Below are 26,772 nucleotides of genomic sequence, written 5' to 3'. Positions count from 1 at the left end.
GATTGGAAGATAGATACTCCAGTTACGTACTGCAAAGGCTCTTTGAGTTGTCTGTCCCTCTCTGGAGGTGAGCCACATGCCAGAACTGGAATTATGCCTATATCATACCTCCTTAGTTAACATCCTTATCCAGCTGCATCTCAGTCCTGGGTCCGCCATCTTTCCTCCCCAGCCATTATTCTCTTGGGTACCAGGAGATGAGGATTGTCGGCAATAGGTTCTCTTCTCATCACATCCACCAAGATTTAAAACATGATCCAGAAGAAAAATTAGGCAAAGTGAAAAGTTAACAGACAAAATGAGCCTGCCGTTGCTAGAGTTCCTTTGTTGTTTTCTTTACAGCATTTTATTTTATTTCTGATGTTGGTTTATATCAAGTTGCATATCAAACCAGCATCTCTACTACACGCAAGGCATCTCGTTTGGCTTAACTGAATATCACTCAGAAAATGGGGTGCAAAATTCAGTTTGTTGTCATTCCTGAGTTTTCCTCTCTCGTTTTGGAGACTGTGTTAAAAATAAAAAATAAAAAAAGAGATTGAACTCTGGTGTATGAATTTTACATGAGCAGTTATTTCTGCTTAAGCAATTTGGTTAATAAATGCTCTCAATAAACTCAGGATTGCGACCTCCAAATAAAGCATATTTTCTTTCATACGAAAATTCACTTATTTCTGTTACAACTTATTACAAAGTTATAATTATATAAATTCTGCTTTGTGAGAGAAATATTGGGACTTGTCATAGTTTTATGCCCTAGTCCCACCCAGAGAGTGCCATTTCATAATTTATCGCTAGCCAATATGTTTTTGTTTTTGTGTTTGTGTTTAAATCCAGTACTCTTATGTTTCACCGTCCTGCCAAACAGGCCCTTCCCTGTCCTGGAGCTCCACTGTGGTGGTCTTCCTTGTTGGTGGTGTTGGTGTCGTGTGTGGTTTGCTGCATGGCAATGTGTTGGTCAATTGATCTGCGTGTAACCTGATGTACCACTTGGTGTTTTAACACTGTGTTTCTGTAACTGTTTGCGCTGCTAGCTGCTACACTGAAGCAACCATGCTGTTCTCAAGGCAGTCTACCCTTGATGATTTAGATGGACCAGACACTGTTCCTAAAACGAGTGAGCGCGCTCGGCCTAGGCTCCGTAAAATGTTCAGCATGGATATGTCCTCCTCATCAGCTGACAGTGGCAGTTTAGCATCAAGGTGCTTAACTTGTGCATGCTTTGTTCTCTAATTTTATCACCTTTCCCCCTTCGTGTCATTGCACATATAAGTTCTTGTGACGTATGTTTTCATTTCATTTTTTATTTTGAGAATCTGCATGACTAACAAAAGCATAACCACCACCCTTTCTGAGATGTAATTGTTCCCATGATAGCACTGTATTAAACTGACTGCTCCTTGGTTTTTGTCTGTTAGGAATTTCTTAAAGACCCTTATAAAAGTTGTCCTCCATGTTTTAAGTATTTCATGCTTTCCATTTTCAAAGACATAATCATATTTCCTCCATAATGTAGAGTCTGTGTGGGACAAACTCTACCCTAATCTGTCAGGAAAGGTGGGAAACTTTTTCTTATGATTTCATCAAAAGATACATGTACTAAACAAAAAACCTGCCATATGTCATCATTTTCAGTTAATACAGAGTAAATCTGTTCACATGTTATATACGTAACTAATATAAAAGTCAGAATATATTTTATCATTTTTTTTTTAGGAATATTATTATGCAGTAGAATCATCACCTGTGTAGTCTCATAACTTTTGGGCGATTTGGGGGAAAAAACTACTTTTACCTAAGTTATTTCATTAAATCCTATCATAAAACAGTAATCATTTAGAAATGAAATTGTTTGCATACAATCTAAAAACTCTTTGTTGTGTTTGAATTGTCTTAGAATAGTCGGTGGGCACACAGAACTCATCAGGCACCTCCTGCTTATCTTGGCAAAAAATGGCCCAATCCAAAATGATTTTCATTTGATGGCTCATTATGGAAAATCAGAGGGGTGGTTTTTTTGTTTGTTTCTTTGTCTTTTCTTTTCTTTTTTTTTGATGGTTGCTGTGTATCTTAACACAGTGCCACCACAGCCTGGTTTGTTCCTGGCATTGTTAAGAATGCCTTGGCCATTTGAATACCTTCTGGTGGCACGTGCATGCTTTTCCAGTATATTTTGTTGGGTCCCCCTGGAGCCACAGGGGACCCTTAGAGAGTGCGTTTATGATTAATGACAGTCATACTGAAAGTTAGAGAGTATGCTTATGATTGATGACAATAATATTGAAAGTTAGACTGGTGAGGGGTTGGTTCCAGTGATCGAAAAATTCTCTGGGTGATGGGTCGATGCGTGACCTTCCTAGGAAGCCGAATCTACCTGAGGTAAGTCTTAGCAAAATCCATTGAGCCTGGCATTCCAAGAGACTTCTCTGTGACATGTGCACTCAGGAACAAAGCCCTGGGGATATTAAACAACTGAGGGGACACCAAGGGCTCAGGCAAATCTGGCTCTTCAGTTACAGGATGAAGGGCTCTAAGAAGGCTCATTCATTCAGTCAGTCATTGGCATGTCTACCCTGGTCTCCATGGCAAGAAAAATGGGTACAATCTATGCTTGAGAATCTCAGTATTGATGGAATCCAGGTGCTCATATATGCCATCAGATAACAGTACACACTTTAGAGTCCAGCAAATTAGACTCCTACATCCATCAGATTTCAAATCTCTGCGTCATTTTCTCCCCTCTCCTGTTTGGTGGCTGGATATGCCTGGGGTAGACAAGGCATGCCATGGATTTCACTGGTGTGACTACTCTGTTTGGGTGCCCAACCTTTTCTGCACAGACCCAACAGGAAAAGTAACAAGACTAAGGAATAGAAGAGAAGAGAACAGGATGCCAAAAGTAGGGAGTGATGATAAGAGCACAGAAGCTTCTAGGGAAAAAAAATCAGAAGAGGGACCAGTGTAAGAAAATAAGTGAAGTTGTTGGGAGCAGACAGAACAGGAGTACACCCTGGGTGGAGCAAGTGGTTAGAAGGGGAAAGGGCCCAAGAGGGCTCATGCTGGGGATGGGAGCTAGAGTGACAGTGGACCTTCAGTCAGATGTGACACACACCAAAAAGAAAAAGGCAACAAATGGATAAACAGAAGAAACACACGTTGAAGGGCAAATTTTAGAGACAGGGTCTTACTCTGCCACCCAGGCTGGAATGTACTGGCATGATCACAGCTCACTGCAGCCTCAAACTCCTGGATGCAAGTAATGCTCCTGCCTCAGCTGCTAGAGTTGCTGGGAGTAACTGGGACTACAAACATTCACTACCATGTCCTGCTTTTTTAAAAATACTTTTTGTAGAAATAAGGCCTGTCTGTGTTGCCCAGGCTGGTCTCAAACTCAAGCCATCCTCCCACCTCAGCCTCCCAAAGTACTAAGATTACACATTGAGTCAATGTGCCCAGCCCAAAGGGGAAGTTTTAAGTCGCAGTTGTTTGACCAATACTTAATCATTCCTGTCACCCCCTTATGTATCTGGCCGGGTCCGTTGTGTAGGATCAAGAGAACACATCTTGGTCAAAACCTCCAGAACAAACCCTGCAGGGCTTCTTCCCTTCCCTTCTTTAGGGGCTGGTAGGTATGCTGTGCTGTGTGCTGACTTGGAAATAAACTCTGGGCTGCATGGCTGTGATCTTGACACTCTTCACTCTTGACACATGTGGTGCTCCACAGCCACGTGTCTGGCTTCAGTTCTCAGTCGTGTGTGTGCAGGCACCGTCAATATTTGCATTGGAGAGGCTGCTGCTTTCAGCTTCTGAAAATCAGGAATGAATATCCCGAAGGAATAAAGCAGATGAGATGCAGAAGAGGGGGGTGGGGGTAACCCGATTTCTCACATTGTCACTTGGGGGTTCTGATGAGGTCTTGAGAATGGGAGTGGATGCTGATATAGGCCCCGTGCCGCCCTTTCTTCCCAGTGAGCCCACACAGTGTACCATGCTGTACTCACGCCAGGGGACCACTGAGACTATCGAGGAGGTGGAGGCCGAGCAGGAGGAGGAGGCAGGGGACCTGGTAGCAGAGCCTGGAGAGGCCGAGGAGGAGTATGAGGCCGAGTACGATGCATCGGGCACAGAGGAGGCTGGCCTTACCCCTGAGGAGGATCTGACACAGTTCTCCACGCTGGATGCAGATGTGGAGGCCCCACCCTCCTACAGCAAGGCCGTCAGCTTTGAGCATCTGTCCTTCAGCTCACAGGATGACTCCGCGGGCAAGAACCGCATGGTGGTCAGTCCGGACGACAGTCGCACTGACAAGCTGGAGTCCAGCATCCTGCCTCCCCTGACCCACGAGCTGACTGCCAGCGAGCTGCTGCTGAACAAGTAAGAGTCCAGTAAGCAGACCAGCCACCGTGTCCCCAAGCCACCACTTACATGTGCACTCTCTTCGCCTAGGGAGGAAAATCCATAGATCAAAAAGAAGGTTCACCTAGCTAGTGAGGCCAAATGGGACCTCTTGAACTGACGGTCCCAAAGCTCCAGTCCTTCCAGGCCAGATTGTAGAACCAGTAAGACCTGACAGTAGATCCTCGTGTTGACATTTTTCTGTGATCAAGTCTGATGCTAGCTTGTTTCCCAAAGAAATATGCGGATGTAGAAAGCGGGGGGACACGGCATCTGAAAGAAACACACTAATGGAAATTAGTCTTCTGGAGTAGTTAAAGACAAATATGCTGTCATGTTGTTTATCTTTACAGGATGTTTCATGACGATGAACTTGAAGAGTCAGAGAAATTCTATGTGGGGCAGCCCCGGTTCTTGCTGCTGTTCTACGCCATGTACAACACTCTGGTGGCCCGCTCGGAAATGGTGTGCTACTTTGTAATCATCCTCAACCACATGGTGTCTGCCTCCGTGATCACTCTCCTGCTGCCCATCCTCATCTTCCTCTGGGCCATGCTGTCGGTCCCCAGGCCAAGCCGCCGGTTCTGGATGATGGCCATCGTCTACACTGAGGTAGGCCTTGGACGTGGCCTCCATGCCGATGGCTTCAGGCAGCTGTGCATGGAGAAGTGTGCCGTGTGCCCCTGTGCCATCTCTAGATGGGCCTGCCTGAGCCAGGACAGTTTCAGATGGAACACTCCGTTCCGTGGACATTCTTAGGTATACAAATGCTTCATACCTCACGCAGGTAGATGCTGGCATCATTCCTGTTTAACGGATAAGGAAACAGCTCCAGTGAGATTAAATACTTGGCCCAAAGTTGCCCAGCTAGCAGTCTGGAGTCTGGTTGCCTGACCTACGGTATTAACCCCTAAGATAGCAACAGTCTTACACAGAGCCAAGTGTAGTGCCTGGCTCCGTAGGATATTCAGTGAATGGCCACTGAGTTGAAAGTTCAGTAGAGTGCTTTGATGCAGCATGTATATTTTCCATTTTTAAACCTAAAGGTCAATTTCCACGTGTCCTAGCACAGAATTATCCAAGCACCCATTTAAAATCTGAATGACAGAAAAGACCAGCCTGTTTTCATCACAGGGGACAGGGGACAGTCTACCCAGACATATGGACCTGCTTTGCCATCCTCCCCTATTAAACACAGACCACAAATCCCCATGAAAATTCACGAAAAGAACTCAATGTTCTTGGTGCCATGGGCTACCAGGTGCTTTGTGTTCTTAGGTCTGTGAGGCTGATTTGCTTCCCCGGCTTGTATGGAAAAGTTTTCCACTTCCGACAGCACTGTGATTGCTTCTTGAATGACAATACTCGGTTGGAGCCTGGAATTTTTGTAGGTTTATAAGTAATTCAACAGGAAAAGCAAAACAGTTATAAAATAAATCATCTCAAAAGTACTCAGCTTAAAGTATAGATAGTATCTGATTTCTATAATAAAAAAGCTTGAAAAGCCAAATAGATGTCTATTACCTTAATTAGCCTGTCCAAAATCATCGTTTCTAAATTATATTTTCATTACATCCCTTCAGGACATAATTGGCTCCATGCTTTGGAAGGGGTACCAGTCTATAAGCCCTCTGTGTATGAGTTTATAAGAGGGGAGACCAAGAATGTGGACAAGGGGACAGAACCATTTGTGTAGTTTTCACCTTAAAGATAAAATGTTCCTGGTTGAGTTAAGTTGGGGTTTTTCATTTTTTTCTGTCACACTGAGGAGTGCAGTAAGTGGGAAATTCAGTTGGTGTGAACTCACTTTACAATTTGTACTATGAGCCAAACACCAAGAACTATGCTAACTAAGACAAAGAGAAGTATTTAAAAAAAGTTGTTTCTGTTTTCAGTGGTTCGTAGACTAATATAGCAAACAGATACGCTGGACAAGAGTGAAAACTGTGTACATCCAAACCACATGGCACGCTCCTAAATAAGCCAAAGATATCCATAGAATACAGAGATATAAATATGTTTCTGTTCAATTTTCTCCTAATCACCATATTTTAATAGTTGAGTAATTATATAAATATCAGTTAAAACAGTGTAAAAACCAATGCCTTAAAAATGGGGGAAACGACCAGGCCTCTAAGTGTTGGCATGAGGAACCTGATTGGCCTTGCTAATCTGGCACTGAACTTGGAAAAGTAAGATATTGCTCTTGTTATGAAGTTCATAGCCTATGAAAATGATGCTATTAGTCCACATAACTGTGGGCATTACTACCATCAAAACTATGAAATGGGTATTTTTTCTTAATTTTTATATCACTGTTTCTTATATACAGGTATTTCTAATCCTAAAAGGAGGATTAATTTTGTTTTAATTTCTATCATCTGTGCGTAGGTGGCCATTGTAGTCAAGTATTTCTTTCAATTTGGGTTCTTTCCCTGGAATAAGGATGTGGAGAGGCACAAAGATAAACCATACCACCCTGCAAATATTATAGGAGTGGAAAAGAAGGAAGGTTACGTTCTTTATGATCTCATTCAGCTCCTGGCTCTGTTCTTCCATCGATCCATTTTGAAGGTATTGCATGTTAACAACTAGTCAGTTGCCTATGGCAGCCCCTCTGATACTCCTGGGGAACCTGGTAGGGGGCCGAGGGGCCAGTGGGCGGCATCTACCTGTGTGCGCTTTTGTTCTTTTTTGAAGAGAATGTTATATTTATTTAGTGGACATTTTTTCCAGTAATTATGGTGCTGAATCATGAAACTTAGCATAAATCTGGCAGAACGTATCCTCCTGTGTCTATCCTGGGTTGGCCAAATCATAATTGATCCACACTTGTGGAATGTTTATTGAATGGTGCACGATATCAAAATGGCTGATATGCTAAATTCGACCCTGGGTCAAGCCAGCACATCAAGGAACTACAGGATGGGGTGGATCCCATTGCCTCTTGTCCCAACTCAGCTTCTGCCTACCTCCCTTCAGTAGAATTGCTTTTTTGGGTAGTTTCTAGTCATGAAACCAGCAGCTTTTGATAAGAGACCACGTGTTAAATGGTCGGGGGAAACCCAGAGCGGGGCTTCCTTGAACTTACTGTGGAGGAAGCCATTTGTCACTCTGCTGCAGGAAGACCTCTACGCAGGGTGACCCTTCTCGGGTGCCATGACTCTTGTCCTTCTCCTGAGCACTATGTGGGTTTTAGCTCCTCTTACATTGTGAATTATAGACCAAGCCTGTGAATATGCCACATAACTCTTATCAGAAATGATCGCACGACATCCATTTTATGTATTAATTACCTATTGTCAAAACCTTACGTTCCTTCTTTTATTTTAGCCTTGTCTCGTTTTATTAAATATTTTAGGTTCATTTTATCAAGTTGTATCTCTCTTGGTCTCTAGAATCCTTTTCGGAACAAGGCTTGGCATAAGTGAGCATATACACACACATAGACATACATACACATGTAGATTTAGTTGTGTTTTAGTGTGTTTAGCATCTATCCTAGTTCTGTGGGCCATTTCAAACTAGGTTTCATCTGTGTGTACCCTGGTCAGAATCTTCAATCTATCTTCCATCCCTTTGCAAAGCACCCGAGTCCCTAGACCTTCATTCTGTAGAACCATAGTGGATCAAGGGTTATAGCAAGTTTACAAAAGCACCTTAGTCAAGGACACCAGTCAGCCACAATTGAATTTGCCTAAGCTTTCCAGTTCTTCTGGCGGACATGTCAATTACTTGAATTTATTCAGTAGACGACGTCTTATAATATATTCATATGTTATAAATAATAATAATTGTATTAATCTTTTTTAGCCCTAGAAATTACATTTTAAAATTTCAGTGTTAAACACATGGTTGTACCATTTTGACCGCTTCAGAATCCTCTTGTAACTTTTGCATCTCACTATATCTTGTCACAAATACTTTTCTACATATCACTACACACTTATAAGCATTTTTACTATTTTTTGTCAATATGCAAATCGTTAGCAGATGCAATTTTATATTTAAAGTAGATAATAAACTATTTTTTGTTTCATAATTTTCTTTGTTTTCTTTTTTGAAGATATATCATAAATGTAGATGAGATTTGAGGTAATGCTATTATGTGGAATTTTAAAACTAAAGATATGAAAAATACTTTTTGGAATGATCAATCTTTTTCTTAAGAAAGCAAAACTACTCTCAATCACTTTTGAAAAAATAAATCTTTCATGCAATGTTGCTATGAAAACCAAACAATTAAAACTATGTAGAAATTTCAAAAGTTTTTGAAACTATCCTACTTTGTATGAATTGCTGTGAATTTTATAAATAATTAGAAGAATTAGCAAACGAATAAATATGCTACTGAGAAATGTGTGAAAGCATCTAAATATGTTAATGCTGATAAAAGAAGAAATAAATTTTAAAATAATTTGAAAAAAATCCATATAAGCTCAAATATCCCATTATGAAAAGCTAAAATATCTGTTATGTCTATAAAAATACATTCATTAAGGGCTAGGCTCATGCCTGTAATCTCAGCACTTTGGGAGGCCATGGCAGGAAATTAGCTTGAGGCCAAGAGTTCAAGACCAGCCTGGGCAACAAAGTGAGACCCTGTCTCTAAAAAAATTAAATAATTAGCTGGACACTGGTGTCATCCCGGCTATAGTCCCAGCTACTTGGGAGACTGAGGCAGGAGGATCATTTGAGCCCAGGAGGTGGATGGGGTGTTTAGCAAGCTATGATCGTGCCACTGCATTCCAGTCTGGGCAACAGAGCAAGACCCTGTCGGAAAAAAATAATTATTGAATATGTTTTTAAAATAATACATTTATAAATAAATATTTAAGGATTATCTGTCAACTGAATGAGTTTGTCTTTTGGTGAACTGATCATTCTGAGTTGGTTTTTGATCAACTGATTTTTGACAAATTGGCCTGGAACTCTTATCCTCTGTGGATGACTCAGAGGGAGGACTGGGCAATGTCAGGGAGCAGATGGTTAGTCGCACAGCTGGGCGCTTAGGAGATAGCTCCTTGCAAGCTCTATCTGACAGGAGCGAGGTCATCCCATGCAGCCCAGGCCAACATCCTACAAGACTCCTGGTTGCCCATCCTCCTCTTCTGCATGCATTTCTCCTCCCTTTGCCTACCCCTTGCTTCTGTTTTCTTGAAGCAAAAACCAGACTCTGAAGAATGCATCAATCTCTGTCTCATATGTAGGCCAACATTTTTTGAAGAGTACATTTGCAACTTTATTTCTGAGTCAGTCCTGGGTGAGTCAAGGATTCACATCTCACTCTGCAGGCCGGGAAAGGGACAGTATCATTCTTCAAGTAAAGGCATTTGGAGAACACAGGGTGGCAGGGTTAAACTCTTCAACTGATACTTCAAATGCTGGTTGTGAGCACAGAGAGAGACGTGTTCTGAAAAATGCTGTCACTCAAAGAGCAAGTCAGGTGATTACAATTTCATCTTTACTCTGCCAAAATTATCTATCTCCATCTCAATCAGCCAAATTCTTAATGTCTACACCTGCCTGTCTCCACTCTACTGGGACCCTTGTAACATTCTATAGGATAAGGTTTCTTCTCCTGTTTGTCTAATTTCAAGGGACAGTTTGCTGGATTCGATTTTGTAAGAAAGGGTACCTAGGGCGCCACCAAAAACAGTAGCCTCAGTTGTCCCTGTCTCTGCTTTCTCAGTGCCATGGCTTATGGGATGAAGATGACATTCTTGAAAGTGGCATGGACAAGGAAGAAACTGATGATGAGCTCTCCTTGGGGAGGAGAGACTCCTCTGACTCTCTCAAGTCCATCAACCTGGCTGCGTCGGCAGAGTCAGTGCACGTGACCTTCCCTGAGCAGCAGATGGCCATCCGCAGGAAGCGCTCCAGCAGCAGCTCCCAGATATCCCAGACATCTAGCTTTTCTTCAAATAGGTCCAAAAGAGGTATTGGTCAATATGGTATCTCAAAGCTGGAATAAGCCTCCAAGTTCTCTTGTTTTTCTGGTGCCTGCATATCTGGGGCAGGGGAGTTTATTGGGTGCTATCAAGAGACAGATATTGTGATGTGAAAAGAAAGGGCCTGAAATCAGGCAGATCCGAGTTCAAATCCTGCCTTAGCTGTGTGACTTCATTGCTCAAAACATCGGATTCCTTCCCAGGACAGGGATTTCAGATAATTGTGAAAAGTGGCCAGCACACCATCTGGTGCCTAGCAAGCATCAGACTTATGAACATTTTTAAATGATATGCAAAAATTCTGCTGGATGTGTCCAGAGTGCTCTAACTGCCGGGGACCAGCTCCAGTTGGGTTCAGGGTACCCCAAAGGTGGAGATGGCGTCAGCGATTGGGGGGAAGAAGAGAGAAAGAGAGAGAGAGAGAAAGAAAGAGACTGGACTCCGGTCTGGTGCAGAAGCGATGTGTGTGTCTTATTGGGAATTACAATGGGTCCCTTATACACAAAGTCAGATGTGGGAGGGGCGTCCCCCACCCACCAGAAACCTTAATCCATGAAAACTTAATCAATGATCGCCTTTAAACCCTTTTCATATGATAATCTTAAAATCCCATAACAAAGGATAACCTATCTGTGACTGACATATTCTATAAACCTTTTTCATCCTAAGATGATTGATTTATGCCAAGTTAAACAATTCTATAGAAGCTTAAGTATTTACTTTACAAATGAAAGCGGCCCATCCCAGAATGTTTGGAATATGGCCCAGTCCAAAGTTCACAGTGGGCTACCTGCAAGTAACCCAGCCGCATTCTTTCAACAAAATGACTGTCTTCTAAAACTATATTCTACAATTTACACCTTCAATAAATCCTAAGATCATGACCCAGAAGCCTGTGACCAATACTAAGCCTCTTAGATGTGACATGAGTTTGAATTTTAAGTTGTGTGAAAGCCAAAACTGCAATTTGCAGAAGAATGGGAGCAATGAGCTTCTAAAGTTAGCTTGTGTTCATCCCGGTCTCAGAGTTTTTATGTTTTGAGCTCACAGGAGCTTAATCTGGTTAGTGCTGAGTAGAAAGGGGGAGGAAATGGGGTCAATAGCTCCCGAACACATCCTAGTGGTCTCGGGGTCAGCGGCCCTTCCTGATCCCTAACGCTCAGTGGGCCTCCATGGCCGGCTCCCAACAACTAAAACAATTTACTTTGAAAATGTATTCAGGTTTAATCGATGAGACCTTAAGACAAACAGTTTAGTTACTTCCTCCTAAGCTAGTTGTTAATTTCTTACTAGACTGCAAGTGCAGTCACAAGGGAGTTATGCCTCATTTTGCCTCTCTTGGAGCCATTGGGCTTTGTGTTTACAGGGCTGCTTTCTGGAACTTTCCAAACTTGCGAGTATTCATCTTCAGAGTCTGCCCTTGAGGCAGTCACTAGCAGATCATACCATATTCATTTTACAATTGGAGACATTAGGATGGGAAAATAGACATGGGCCATGGCTCCCATGTGGAAACCCCACAACCCAGGGCTCTACTCAGCACCATAAAAACTGTTCTTCCAACTTATTTCTTCCTGGGATAAAGATTATAGAACAATCTTGGAAAGAGCCACCATTGGGTGTGAAACCCCACAGATCTATTCTACTATGCAAGCTGAGTTCAGAGGCCAGATCCCAAATGACTCTGTAACTGTTCTTGAAGGTATCTGTGAATCCTCTTCCTCTGCGAGCTTCAAGCCACCCTCTACCATTGGGCTCTGGGGACTTCTGTGATAGTCAGGGTAACAAACTCCATCCTTCACCACACACCTTGTGATCTCTTTTTATTTCTAGGCAGCACAAGCACCCGAAACAGCAGTCAGAAAGGAAGTAGCGTTTTGAGCGTTAAGCAAAAAAGCAAAAAGGAACTTTACATGGAGAAGCTTCAAGAGCATTTAATCAAAGCAAAAGCGTTTACCATAAAGAAGTGAGTGCTGGAAAACATTTGGGTCTTGTGTGTTAGTTTAGGGCTGGGGGACTGGTATCCATTACTTCTTGTAAACTAGGGTGAGGAGCAGAGAAGTCATTTCTCCTATCATTAAGGCAGGACAAAATGACCCCTCATACTGGTATTAAAAATAATTTTTCAGTTAGTGTGATTCATTTTATATCCATTGCACTTACACATACTTTGTCTTTTTGAACAGAACACATGAGTCATCTCAAGGGCTCATGGTTGGTAATCCAAGGCATTATTATGGTAAAGTCCTGCCAGGCAGACAGCAGCATGATGCCAAAGCTGGAGGGGGCTGAGAGATGCACTCTCATCCTGGGAGGGTCTGGAGGTGCATGGTGGGGAAATGGCTTGTCTGATGTCACGCACCTGGTCCCCAGCAAACTGCACTAGTAACTCCCACCTGTTGGGCGCAGAAGTGGTGCGGAAGGGATTGGGCTGCTGGCCAGAGCAGAGTCCTGAAAAAGTTCTGAGACCAGGAGAGCTGACCACACCTGAATGTGGCCTAGAATTGAAGACAGATCCCAGAGCACAGCAAAGATAGGGCAGAGATGAGACGGGCCCGAGCCAGCAGGACACAGTAGTCAAACCCACAGCACCTTGCAGATCTACCTTCACCTTGAAGGTAAAAGCCCAGGACTGTTCTTGGGAGCCAAGATAAGCAAAGGACCCTAAGACGGGAATGTAGGCAGGGGGCATCTGACATTCAAGCATGCTCAGCCCAGCCAGGCACTCAAAGTCTGATGCTCTCGTGTGTTCCCTTATTTAGTATTTAGTTCTCACCATAGCCCTCAGCATCGGATCTTATTATCACCCCAGTTTTACAGAAGAAGAAACTGAAACACTGAGAGTCACATAGCATCTCCAGGTCTCAGGGGTAGTGAGCAATGGAATCAGGCTCCAAACCCAAGCACCAAATTCCCGGGCCTTATGCCAGTCAGTTTTGCTGCAATCAAGAGGAAAGGGCTGTGGTACCACCAGCAGATATCGGCAGAGAGGACTGTAATACCCATGTTGGTGATCAACTCATGTGCATTCTCTGTCAGAGCAGGGATAGACTCTTCAGAGGCTAAAAGAGGAAGGTGGCACCTGGTAGGAAAGAAAAATGCAGAGGAATGACAGGATCACAATATCTGGTCATTTCTGCCATCCCGCCCCTCCTGAATCAAGTGAATGGGGGTCTCTGTTTTGCAGGACTCTGCAGATCTATGTGCCCATCCGGCAGTTTTTTTATGACCTCATTCACCCAGACTACAGTGCTGTGACCGATGTGTACGTGCTCATGTTCCTGGCTGACACTGTGGACTTCATCATCATTGTCTTTGGCTTTTGGGCCTTTGGGGTAGGTTGGGGTAAAGGCCACAGCAAACCCACTGCCAGAGGGTGATGACTCTGCTTCCTGCGAAGTGCCATTTGGACATGAACCTTTGTCTCTTCCCCAGAAACACTCAGCAGCCACAGACATCACCTCTTCGCTGTCGGAGGACCAGGTGCCAGGGCCATTCTTGGTGATGGTCCTCATTCAGTTTGGAACCATGGTGGTGGACCGAGCCCTCTACCTCAGGAAGACTGTATTGGGAAAGGTCATTTTCCAGGTCATTCTCGTGTTTGGAATTCACTTCTGGATGTTCTTTATTCTACCCGGTGTGACTGAGAGGTAAGATCTTCAGAAGCCAGAGGCATGGGCCCACCTTAATGCAAATATATTTCATGAGATTATCACAGCGTATGCATCTGTACAGAATTGCCAGCCACAGGCAAAAGCATGGCAGAACAGCACCACGGGAAGGAAGAGTTAAAGGTTGGGATTAATATTAAATTCAGTGCAAGGCCACAGTGTGAATTGATTCTTCAAAAATATTTTGATTGGATTTTATTCACATTAATAGAGAATTAATAGAGAGGTAACAGTCTTAATGATCAGCGCAAACCCAGGAATGTTGTGCTGTGTTTCTCTGACCACCTTAGCAGATATGAGACAGAGTTGAGTATGGTCTTGGGAACATCTTTAAGCTGATATAGGACATGAGACTATGTTACATGATAAATGGATGAACAAGACTGAGACTGTTTAACTGGTGGAAGAAAATACAGAGGGATGGGAGCAGACGATAGCGGGTATGCCCATAGATAGTGATGGGGGTGAACTGCTGCAGAGTTTTAAAGCACCTAGCAAGGCCTAGCACATGGTAAGCAAGGCAGCCAGACCCATCACACCATTACACTGTTGCCATTAAGACAGCCAGCACCACTGGTTGAAATGAGTTGAGAGTCATGTTGGGTAGGATTAGAAAAGAATAGCCTAAAGCTTTTGGAAAGGGCTAGAAAGATTCTTGAAGGTGGCTGCTGTCTTTCCCCCTGTTACTTAGAGCCCTAAGTGCCAGGGGTGTTGACCTTCAGTTCCCTGATGTGCCAGGTCCTCTTGAATCTCAAAGCTCTGTTCTCACCTTCTTCTCACCTGCCTCCAACCCATGGTTCTGCTTCCTCTTCACTTTGAGAGGTCGATCTAAATGTCACTTTTCCTAAGGGGTCTCCCCACCCCATGCCTCCACCCAGAATAGAGCTTGTGACAGTTGGTGCTTGTACATGAAATGAATTGGTCAGCCAGTCAAGGAAAACAAAGGAAATCAGTATAAATGGGAAATATCAGTCCTATCAGGTTATGAAGGAAAAGTGAGCACAGAAGGTGAACACAGATGTGTCATATAATGTGATAAGGGGTAGGGACTTTTAATAAATACATGTGAACTTACAGGCAGAGTGCAGTTTTGTCATTGGCATGGCGAGTGGGGATCCACGTCTCCAATCCAGTGAGGCCACCATTGTCTGCAGCATTCTGAAAACCTCTGGACCTGCTTTCCCAGACTGTAATGTGCTGTATTAAACATCCTCAGGCATCACTGAACAGTCTCATGTTCATCAGTAAATTTCATCTTTCAATCACACCTCAGAGTCATTTGTAGCCAAGCCTTATATATAGCACATCAATCAGGCAGTTTAACACCATTTGGAAGTGAAAATAGAAAGAAGAAAAATGAATTTCACTTATTTGGCTCACAAATAAATCGACCCTGATGTAATTTTGATGAGGAGACACAAATTCTTTCTAACAGTAGCTGGAGCCAGATGGCTTCTTTTGCTTAACTGTGTAGGCTCTGATCTTTTGGTTTTAGTATAGGAATTATTGCTTTATACTAATAAGTGGTGATATCATACAAATGTTCTAAAAGGAAAGTAGAATCAGGATACTTTTTCTGAGTCCAAAGTAGAACTAAATAAAGGAATGTCACCCAGAAGCACCCAGTAAATTGCCTATTCCACACCATGCATTGAGAGAGTAAACATAGCTCAGACTGTAAGAGCAATTCAAGTGAAGGCAGCTGTCCATACATAGAGCGGGTTTTGTTCATGAGAATGCTGTATGCCTTATTTGCTGATCTTCAAAATAGAACGAATGTAATTTTATTTACAAATATTTAATTATAGCTGCCCCTAAAATCAGAGAAATAAACCAAATTCAACACCCAAAGTACTAACTGATGAATTGAGATTTTTGTCCTGATGTTTAAAAGCATCACAGAGGCATCTTCTGCCAGCCCTCATAGAAACTCTTAGTTTCCGAGAAGAGGTTGTAAAAAGCTTCCTAAACCATCTAATGTTGCAGATTCAGATAGATAGAACCCCATAAAGAAAAGTGATCTCCGCAAAGTCATTCAGCTTGTGAATGGTGATAGTAGACCCCATTCCAGGCTTCCTGGCTCTTACACCAGTGCATTACCTACTGTATATACTCTTCTTTGCCCCCTCTCCTGTGGGGAGTATCTCGTACTTGCTTCCAAGCAGATTTTAAAGTAACGCCGCCTACTGTTTCACTGTGAAGTGTGAAAAGGATTTGCTTATTCCAGTCCCAAGAGAGAGCCCCAGAGCCCTGTGCCTGTATCTCTGCCCCACAGAAACCAGTGCTTTCAGAAATGGGGCAAAGGCAAAGCCAGGAGAGTCATTCTAGCAAGATCAAAATACCACATAGTTTGGTTATTCCTGTTTATGTTAGTTTTCTTCAAACTGTTTGCTGTTGTGAATTCCCACAAGTTCAGTGGCTTAAAACAACCCAAATGTATCATCTTACAGTTCTGTAGGTCAGGAGTCTGAAAGGAGTCTGGGCTGAAATCAAGGAGTAGGCAGGGCTGTATTCCTTCCCAGAGCTCTAGCTGGGAGATATTCCTTTGCCTTTTCCTTCTTCCAGAAGCTGCCCATGTTCCTTGCCTTGCTGCCTCTGTCATCTCCAAAGCCAGCAAAGAATAGGTCGGGCTTTTTTCACATGGCCTCTCTCTTATCCTTCTTCCATGGTTGCCTCTCCCTCTGACCACAACTAGGAGGAAAGCTTCTCCCCTTTTCAGGACTCATGTGATTAGATTGAACTCCACCTGGATAATCCATGCTAATCTCCCCACCTCTAAATCCTTTACCCTAATTACATCTGCAAAGTCCTCTTTACCATGTAAGGTAAAATATTCCCAGGTTCCGGACTTAGGGTGTCTTTGGTGTGGTGGCATTATTCTGTCCACCACAATGCCCTACCTGACTTTCTTTCCTTTCTTTTTTTTTTAAAGCAGGAATTATTGAGAGGACAGAAAAGGTCCCAGAGTGTGGGAGGGGGCCCGAGGGGTTGCCCTACCTGACTTTTCAAGAGACTAACAGCATAGCAACACCTTCCAAACCAAATATAACTGAAATATTTGTTATAATATCATGGTGGTGTTTAAAAATGGGTCCTCCTGTAGATGTCTCCTATATGTTTATTCTGTTATTTTCATTCATTGAGGGCTTTTATTTCATAATCCATAAAACAGTGACTCCTACACATGCTGGACTCATACCTTATTGTAAAAAAGTGGACCTTTATCTTCTAAAAAGCTGAGATTCTTTCCTTCAATTATCTATAGTATCCCCTTGAATGCCCCTCCCCCCATCTCTAAGCTTTGCTTGCAACATCCTTTCTTTCCCTCTTTGACTGCTCTGACTGGCCTATAATACCACACTTCCAGGGTTCACCTCTCACAGAAAGCCTTCTCTGACACCAGAGACATCCTAAGACAGTGTCCTTTCTCTGTGTCCTGTATGTAATTTCTGTCCGATGGCTTATTTCACTCCATTATGATTGCCAGAGGAGACACAGATATCACATACCACATGAAAAGATGCTCAATACCAGTAGTCATTCAGGAACTGCAAATTAAAATCATAGTAATATGCCTCTATAGATTCATTGGAATGGCTAAAATTCAAAAGACTTACTATACCAAGTGTTGACAAGAATGTAGATTAGTTACAACTTTACATGCCAATGGAGAGGATGTGAAATGGTATAACCACTTGGAAAACAGCTTGGTAGCTTCATAAACCTTTAATAATCATCTACCATATGAGCTGACAATTACACTCTCATGTGGAAATACAAGTGTATGTCCACACAAAGACTTGTACGTCAATGTTCATGTGTCATAGCCAGTCACTGGAAACAAGTCAAATGCCCATCAACAGGTGAATGTTAGATAAGCACATTTTGATGAAGACACACTACAGAATGTGATTCCACAACAAAAGTATTATTGGTATACACAACTACATGATGAATTTCAAAATAATTCTGCTGAGTGAAGAAACCAGACCAAAAAAAAAAAGAATACATACTGTATGGTTGCATTTATATAAAATTTTAAAATGCCAGTTAATTTGTAGTGAGAGAATGAAGATGGATGAGTCTGGGATTGTAGGGTAGGGAAGGTAGAGAGGATGAATTTAGAAGGAAAATGAGAAAGCTTTTAGGAGCAAGGGAACCTTTGAGGATGACAAATATGTTCATTATCTTGATGGTCTTACTGGTTTTATGGGTTTGTACATAGTTCAAAACTCATCAAATTATATATTATTTGTGCCTTTTAATGGATACCAATAATACCTTAATCAATCTGTTAAAAGAAAGGAATTCATTGATTTTAAAACCTGAATTTGTATGCAACTTTTTTTTTTTTCTGAATTTTACTTGACAATGTGGGAAGAAGACAATTAATGAACATCTACAGTGTGTCAGAAACTATCCTAGGCAATTTACATTTGTTAATTAGTATGTGCAGAGTGTTACTTTGGGGGAGACTTAAAGGAGATGGATGAGCTTGTCAACAATGCTGACTCATTTCATTGATGATAAGAGCACAGCCTTTTGTGGACTTATCCTAACAAAAAGAAAATGAGTAAGATGAGATATTCAGGCAGGCAAAAGAGTCCATTGTCAACAAGGACAATCAGGAAGCCACTGAACCAAATGTGCTTGAGTTCTCACCTGGTGGTTGTGTGACTCTGGCATTATCAGAGCTCTTTGAATGAAATTTAAAAGATTGTAAAAGCTAAGGACTTTGCTCAAAAAGAAGCAAAACTGGGTTTTTCTGCAGGGGAGACATTTAGAAGGGATATTTTTCAGGTTTCTCATTGCTGAGATCTACATAGAGGTCCCTAGCTCGCCAGACTCCCAGGCCCACCCACCTTGGCTTGCTCTTAGATCTTGTCAACTACAGAATTCTGATTTTCAGTTTAAAAACAACATTTCTTCTAAAATCCAAATTGAAAGTCAATAAGACAAATCAAAAATTCAACAAAAGAGTAATATGCTACTTATATCAAAAAGTATTACTCTTAACTTTAAGAACAGGGAAGAAAACTTCACCAAATGAAGTTTTATTTCTCGTTTACTTTTTATAATTTGAGCCAAGCATGGTCGAATACAGGTAGAATACAGTTGGAATACAGTATTTCCGGTGACTTTGGAGGCTGAGGAAGAAGATTGCTTCAGGCCAGGAGTTTGAGAGCAGCTTGGGCAACATAGTGAGACTCTGTTTCTGCAAACATATATATACGTATGTATGTATATATCCAGGAGTGGTGGCACACACCTATAGTCCCAGATACTCCAGAGGCTGAGGTGGGAGGATCTCGAGTCCAGGAGTTGCAGGCTGCAATAAGTTATGATAACACTACTGTACTCCAACCTGGGCAACAGATCAAGACTCCAACTCAAAAGACCAAAATTGGTATTGGCCATGTTTAAGATATTTGCAGAATGCTTCATTTGTCCAAAGCTTAAAATGGTCCTATTTTTCATCATTCTTTGAAATTATATTCTCAATCTTTTTCTAGTGTGAAATTTAATTCCACTAAATTTTATTTTCAAACTTGTGCTTGCACTCATTAACTGTACATCCACTATAGTCTCTTCACTAACTATTCACCTGGAGAAGAGATTACCATCTCTATTGTTGAGGACATCATCAAAAAACGAAGGTTAGCCCATGGAGTCAGAGATTTTAAGAGCTAGGAAGAACGTTCAAATAAAGACACTGGTGTCTTCAGAATTGATGGCTTGAGGAATAAACCCCATAGCATATAGGCGGAACTGGAACCAAATCCAGGTATTCTCAGAGTTTGTTAATCTATTCCCTATGTTTATACTTGCATAGTAAAAAAAAAAAAAAATTAGGAGTCTGCTTATCAGAATTCTTCCTGTTGTATGTTCCAAATTCTGGATCCTTCTAAGTATAAAATACATATATTTTGGGTTTTTTTTCTTTCATGAATCTTAATTTGGACTGTGGTAGCTGTATCATCCACATAGTAAGAAAACATTTATTAGTAAATTCACTTAATAATTATTTTTATTATGACTTTATCAAAGAAATAATACACATTGGAGGCACTAGTCACAGGAATTTTTCAAAGTTATCAGATACTCTTACCCCATTCTTGCCTCTGAAGTGATCCACTATGTATAGAGAATTCCTTAGAATTGAGTTTAGAATTCCATAGAACTGAGGGGAAATTAGGTTGGTTTGTTGCTGTTTGATAATTCTGGTGTCCTTTTGTTCTGAAAGAGTATTCCATTTGTTCAATTTCTGTACTTTTACATTTTAGGAAATTCAGCCAAAACCTAGTTGCTCAGCTCTGGTACTTTGTGAAATGTGTTTACTTCGGATTGTCAGCTTACCAGATCCGTTGTGGTTACCCAACGAGAGTCCTTGGAAACTTCCTCACAAAGAGTTACAATTATGTCAACCTCTTCTTGTTCCAAGGGTAAGGACACTCTACATTGTCACAGTCACCTTTGGAGGGGAGGCTGGTCATTGAAAGGACTTTGGTTTCCCACCTGGGGAGGAAAGAGAATACAGCAATGTAAATCAGAGAGGAACTCCTACACATATGCCTCTTTGCACGTCTCTATTTAATTGCCACAAGCCTGGCCACGATGTTGTTCTGGAATCATCCATATGGGCTAATTATGTAATAGCCTGCATAATTACCATGGGGATGAAAAATAGAGACACAGGATCCTTAAGTATTAATATACTTCTGGGCACAATGGAACAGAATATTTGGAATCGGGACTATTCCAAATATTTTGGGATTCCAAAATACCTTTAGAATTTTTCATGTACAGCAAGTTCATCCATTGAAGAGGGGCAGTTATTCCACTTAACACCAACCTGAGTGCCACGTGACTTTCTTGTTCCTGGTAGTAAGTTACCCACTCAGACAAAGTGTATTTGTTCTTCTTTGTGATCATTTCATTGGTAGCATCCTCTCTCTTCCCTTGGAAATTATGCCACAGCATAAAATGTAAGGCTGTTCATGGCACTGCTGGCTCCTCCAAGGCACCAGACAGAAGAGGTGTCCAACACATTCAGAACTTGTGAAACACCATGTGTTGAATGGTGTTTTTTTTTTCAGTGCTAGCCTGGGCCTGATATTTCTTCCAGGAGTTGGATTTGTGTTCACTTGACATAGTTGAGGCAGCTGAGGGGAGAATTTCTGTGGCCTGGCCCAAACTGCTATGAGGGCTTTGGGAGGAACCCAGTTTCCTCAGTCTGGTAGAAACTCTGCATCAGTTGAGAAATAAGAAATATTCTTCAGAGCCTAGAGAAGCCCAGGCCAACCCCTTTTGAAACACAGCTGAACTAGAGAGACTAAAGGCCTTCACCTTAGGGCTCCAGCAAGTCCTACTGCTGTGGGACCTCCCGCCCCCAGATCCTCCAGACTTCTTGCTTCCTCCTAATAGCCCCTTTGCCCGCATCTTGCACCTAACAGGTGTATCATCCTTACTAACCCATCCAACAGTAAAGCCACAGTCATTCAATAGCCCTATGACCAACAAAGTTTTATAACACAAACAAATAAATGTGAAAGAAATGGACTCACCTTCAGGCTTATTTAAAAGAGCCAACCCTGGTTGGTTGAGGCCACCAGGGAAAAGAAAACGAATGAAAGACAAGCATCCATATATTGGACTTATAACGAAAAGCAGTTGTATTCCAAGTTGAGTTACACCACAAGGATCACCTTAAGAATTTTTCCCGAGTCATGAGATTTAAAACAATAAGGAACTATGGGAACTCCATGGACAAGAGGAGCGGTGGGGGCCGTTCCACAAATGTCTCTCTGACAAGATGTGGGTCCTGCCAGGTTCCGCCTCGTTCCATTTTTGACTGAGCTGAGGGCAGTGATGGACTGGGTGTGGACAGACACAACCTTGAGCCTGTCCAGCTGGATCTGTGTGGAGGACATCTATGCCCACATATTCATCCTGAAGTGTTGGCGGGAGTCAGAAAAGGTAAGAAGCCAATGAATAGGCCTTATTCCTGTTTGTTTCTCTTACACACAGGCTGGTTATAAGATCACTGTGAACTTCTGCACATTTGAGGGCCAAATAAATGGGAGCAGGGAACAAAAACTACAATGACCTAAAAGTTCCATTGACTTCGAACCCACTAGAGTTGGGAATTTTAGACTTACTGCCTCCCTGGTCAGCAATAACATCCAGATGTTTTCTTTTGAAAACTGCATATTGTACTTATTTTTAAAAGAAGAAAATGATATATTGCTCAATATATCCCAATAACTCTTAAATGGCTCATTTGGGAGCAGGAGGGAATGTGGTATAATAGAGAAAAGTGGAGCTGGTGGCTTGGACTCAGGCTTACCTCTGATTCATTCTTTGATGAGAGATGAACAATTGAACCTCTGTGCAAAGGAAGTTGAAGTGCAAATATCTGCTTATTCAGCTATGTTAACATTAAAGTTTACCAGGCAAAGTGGGGACCAAAGGGAGGCCCAAACTTTACCTGTATGATGTCTACTTGTATACCTAATCCTGAATTGTACCCCACATCTTTAAAATAAAATAAAATTTAGCCTCATCAACAAGGAGACCTGCATAATGAACATTTGTATGCCTAACCCTGAATTGTGCCCCACATCTTTAATAAAGAAAATAATAAATTTAATTTAATTTAACTTGAAAATTCATGGTTTAAATATGATAGAGTACTATCATTTACTGAATTTTGCAAAAGTTGAACATATATGAAAGAAGATCCTCTTTGCATGAGAGCAATAGAAATACCCAATGAGCACTAAGTAGAGTGGTATAAAATGTTTTTTCCTCGTCTCAAAATACCTTCTTTGAAAAAGTTTCCTCTGCATGATTGCTAGTGTTTTCTACAGCTTTCTATGGGAATTTCAACTTTAGAGTCTTGGAGCTATTGTACTGTGGCGTCTAATGTTTATGGAATTTGTGGGAGTGAGGGACATGGGCATGGCAGTATACTTAAAAACATCTTAACTTGTCCTGTTTTGAAGGAGCAGAGGAGTTGTTAGGATGACAGAATATGAGAGCCGTTTTACCAAAGAAACATTAAAGACAGCAACTAGGTGACAAAGAGTCAGAATATCATGACTCATGAGGACAGGCAGAAAGAACTGAGAAAATGATGGGGGTGGTGTACAGTAAAAAAGAGATATTTTCAACAATTTGAAATGTTGGGAAAAGATGCAAAATTGAAAATAATTTGTGAGACTCAAGAAAAATAGAATTAAGTCAAGTAGTCAAAAGCTCCAGTACATTTCAACAGACTACAGGGGAATTCTTAGCAACCAAAGCTACCTCATTACAGAATTGGCTGCCCCAGGAAGTGGTCACCAAGAAATGTCCAAGTACATACAAAGGATCACAAAGAGGAGAATTTATGTCATAAATTCTGCCCTAAAAAAAGCACTAGGTCTACCTTCAGCTGCTGGAATCATTCATTCAACAAATATAATATCAGTTTTCTATTGCTACTAACAAACTACTTCAAAAATATGTATTGTTATTTAGAAAAACAACCATGTTATTAGCTCACAAATCTGCAAGTCGGCAATTTAGACTGGGCTTAGTCTTGCTTAGGGTCAATCCTGTGGCTACTGTCATCTGGTGGCACAACTGGGGCTGGATGTTATTCAATTATGTCACTCAAACACCTGCAGTAACCTGGTCTCTCTCTTCACATAGTCTCACCCTCAGGGAGGCAAGCCCAGATTTCTCCTGGTAGCAGCTATGAGTGAGAGGGAAAGTTGCAAAGCCCTGTGAGGCTCAGAGCTCTGCCACCCTGACTTCTGCCACATTCTACTAATCAAAGCAAGTTCAAAGGCCAGACTAGATCCCAAGGGATGGAAAAACTGATGGGATTGGCAAAGTCATGTTGCAAAGGATAATGCATTACAGGAGCAAGAAGAAGTTGAGACTTTAAAAAAATATTTACCATAGACACTTACTAAGTACATCCTATGTGTCCAGAACTCTGCTGGCATGAGAATAGGGTAGTGAACCAACCATACAATGGCCCCGCCATCATGGAACTGACTGTCCAGTGGAGGGAAACAGGTATCAATAGAAAGATGATGCAAATAAATTCAGTATATGGCAAATGTTTTGACCCAGAGACACGTGATACTCTGAGAGCATCGGGGAGGTTGGGTATGAGTCTCAAGCTGAGACTTCATGGAAGAGTATAAGTTGACTGGGCACACAAGGAGAAACTATGTTCTAGTGTTGGTTCCTGGGTCTTTGCCCTCATCCTTTTCCCCTCCCCTCTCCTCCACTCCTGTTCACTTATTCAGTGGATGTCTTACCTGTCTTATTCACCCGAAAAGGCCTTGTCACATCTTCTCCCTATCTGAAACATCCTACCCAGGACCTTATTCCCTATTCCCTTCCCATATGTCGATGAAGACACCTCTTTTTCCATGGGTCATCCCTAAGTCCTCAAGCCTGGATCCTGTCTTTCCCTATGGGCCCCAACAGCTCCCTATATTCAGCCCACTTAGTACTTACCACATGGAGAGTCAATTATTTCTCTGTTTTTCTCCATTATAAGTTTTGTAATGTCAACCTTAGTGTCTGTTCATCAAAATATGTCCTAGATATCACTTAATGCCATGGGCCTAAACATGGGGTAAATACTTGTTGAACAGCAATGACAAGAAAGTTGGTGATTTACAAAAGCATGATCTTAGTACCTCTCTTTCCTGTCTGTGGCTGCCTAAAATGGGTTCACGCATCCTGTCCTGTGTCTGGAGTTTAAGCTACTGGTTCTCTCCTGGTCTGCTTCCTACCCTACTCTTCTCTCCCTATCTGTTCATTCTTTTCACATTTTTAGATCCAGAGAGAGAAGAGAAATTCAAGAAGCCAAGTACTCATGAATGCTCAGAACAGATGATGAATCTCATATTCACTAGGTCACTGGTGATCTTTGGATGACCAGTTTTAAAGGCACAATGGGTGCTGGCATCCAACTGCAGGGACTTAGGAGCAAGTAGGAAGCAACGTCTTGGAGGAACCAAGCCCAGTCAAGGGAAAGAAGGCAAAGAGAATTCTTGTAAGAGAGGGGAGAGTCTGGAGGATAGTTTCAGGATGGAGAGGTTTTGAAGCTCTCTGTGGATGGTAAGAAAAGGACCTGGAGAAAAGAGAAAAATAAAAATTCTAGTATCAGAGGCAAAGGAGGGAAGTCCCAGAGGGGGTCTGGAGAGCATAGACTTCAAGACATGGGTGAATAAGTTAGTATGGCAAAGAGCAAGAGGCATTCTGCAGAAAGTTGGAGATAGAGAGGCCAGTGAACAAACTGCATCCAGCAGCCTGTCTTCTCCATAAGGTAAGTGAGTGCCTCTGCTGAGAGCATGGGGAGAAGTGGCTGTTTCAGCACTGCCCAGAAGCCTGGGACGCTGACTATGAAACATCACTTCACCTGGGCAAATAGGTGGCTCCTAGGCAGGGGGTTTCTGAATCAGAAGAGGCCCCTGAATGATCCTGCCAGTGTGACCATCCCATCTGAATACATGAGAAGCTGTGGCTGCCCATTCATAGGCTCACTGCCCGTGAACCACCAGGTGACAGCATTCTTCACCCAGCCAGAGAGGCAGTCACAGCCACCAACCTGCCTCCCTATGAAGAAATGCTCGCTTCGGCCTGTTACACTAGGCATGCCTGCCGAGGACTTGCAGTTTCCTTTTTATTTTATCTTTAAGAAATAAAAACCCTCATTTTCATTGTAATTGCCTCTACTTAAATACATACCTCTATTTTATTGCAAGTTGATAGCTCTTTTCAGAATATTGGCCTTTTATTTATTTACTTTTTGCATGACAAAATGGTTTTACTTTTATTAACTGCTAGTATTACTTTATAATCATTAAAAAATAGATATTTTAGAGAATTTCTGTGATATAGATACTGTTATTTTTAATTTATTTATTTATTATAAAGATGTGGGGTACAATTCAGGGTTAGTTCTACAAACATTGATCATGCAGGTGCCCATCGAAGCTGGACTGGATAAAAAAAATGTGGTACATATACACAATGGAATATTATGCAGCCATAAAGAAGGACAAATATATGGACTTTGCAGCAAATTGGATGGATTTGGAGTCGATCATACTCAGTGATTTATCACAGAAACAAAGAACTGACTTCCATATGTTCTCACTCATAAGATGACCTTGAACAATTATAATACTAGTCAGAAAGCGATTGGCAGTAGTAGAAAACTCTCAGGGGAAGGGCGGGTTGAGGGAAACTGCTAGGGGAGGGAGGGGCATACCTCATCAATACTGGCCTTTTAAATCACTCGTGGTAGAACTTCCTGAGAAATGTAGATGTGTGGAGTTAGGTACTGAGGAGTGTGACTGAGTCTAGCACCAAGTTAGTACTTCATCCCATAGGTGTCTAGAACGTTCCTAATGTGAAGTGGAGTTGTAAGCTGCTTTTAGAAGCTACTCTTCTGGGTTATCACTCCACACTGAATGTCATATGCTTGGGGGCTTTATGAACACACTTTATGAAACAAGAAAAATGACCCAAAAGGCATAATGTTGGCATGAGCACGCGGAATGCAGGTCACTCACTCCTATTCAGATTTCACCATGCCGTCCATGCAGCCTTTTCCCAGAATACTTTAGAAAGCAGTTGGACATGCAAGTATACCAGGAGCACCAAGCTGGGAGATGCCGTAAAGAATGGAGGTGCCTGGAAAAAGGTAATGGAGCAACCCAGGACTAGAAGGTGACAGTGCC

General features: G+C 42.0%; 1 protein-coding gene across 1 annotated transcript in view; it reads left to right on the top strand.

Annotated features, from left to right (window-relative positions):
- The window catches only part of PIEZO2 (piezo type mechanosensitive ion channel component 2), a 188,222-nt gene that overhangs the window by 146,708 nt on the left and 14,742 nt on the right, over window positions 1-26,772 (top strand). The window contains exons 33-41 of the mRNA XM_008063492.1: window positions 3,970-4,374; window positions 4,749-5,007; window positions 6,787-6,969; window positions 10,088-10,334; window positions 12,180-12,312; window positions 13,534-13,681; window positions 13,782-13,996; window positions 20,302-20,460; window positions 21,847-21,994. Coding sequence (XP_008061683.1) covers window positions 3,970-4,374; window positions 4,749-5,007; window positions 6,787-6,969; window positions 10,088-10,334; window positions 12,180-12,312; window positions 13,534-13,681; window positions 13,782-13,996; window positions 20,302-20,460; window positions 21,847-21,994 — 1,897 coding nt within the window. The remainder of the gene's footprint in view (window positions 1-3,969; window positions 4,375-4,748; window positions 5,008-6,786; window positions 6,970-10,087; window positions 10,335-12,179; window positions 12,313-13,533; window positions 13,682-13,781; window positions 13,997-20,301; window positions 20,461-21,846; window positions 21,995-26,772) is intronic.

Source organism: Carlito syrichta, unplaced genomic scaffold (genome assembly GCF_000164805.1).
Source record: "Carlito syrichta isolate Samal-C Ts95f unplaced genomic scaffold, Tarsius_syrichta-2.0.1 Scaffold306873, whole genome shotgun sequence".
NCBI classification, from domain to species: domain Eukaryota; kingdom Metazoa; phylum Chordata; class Mammalia; order Primates; family Tarsiidae; genus Carlito; species Carlito syrichta.
Note: the sequence above shows the minus strand (reverse complement) of the source record. Positions and strands in the feature narration are given on the sequence as shown.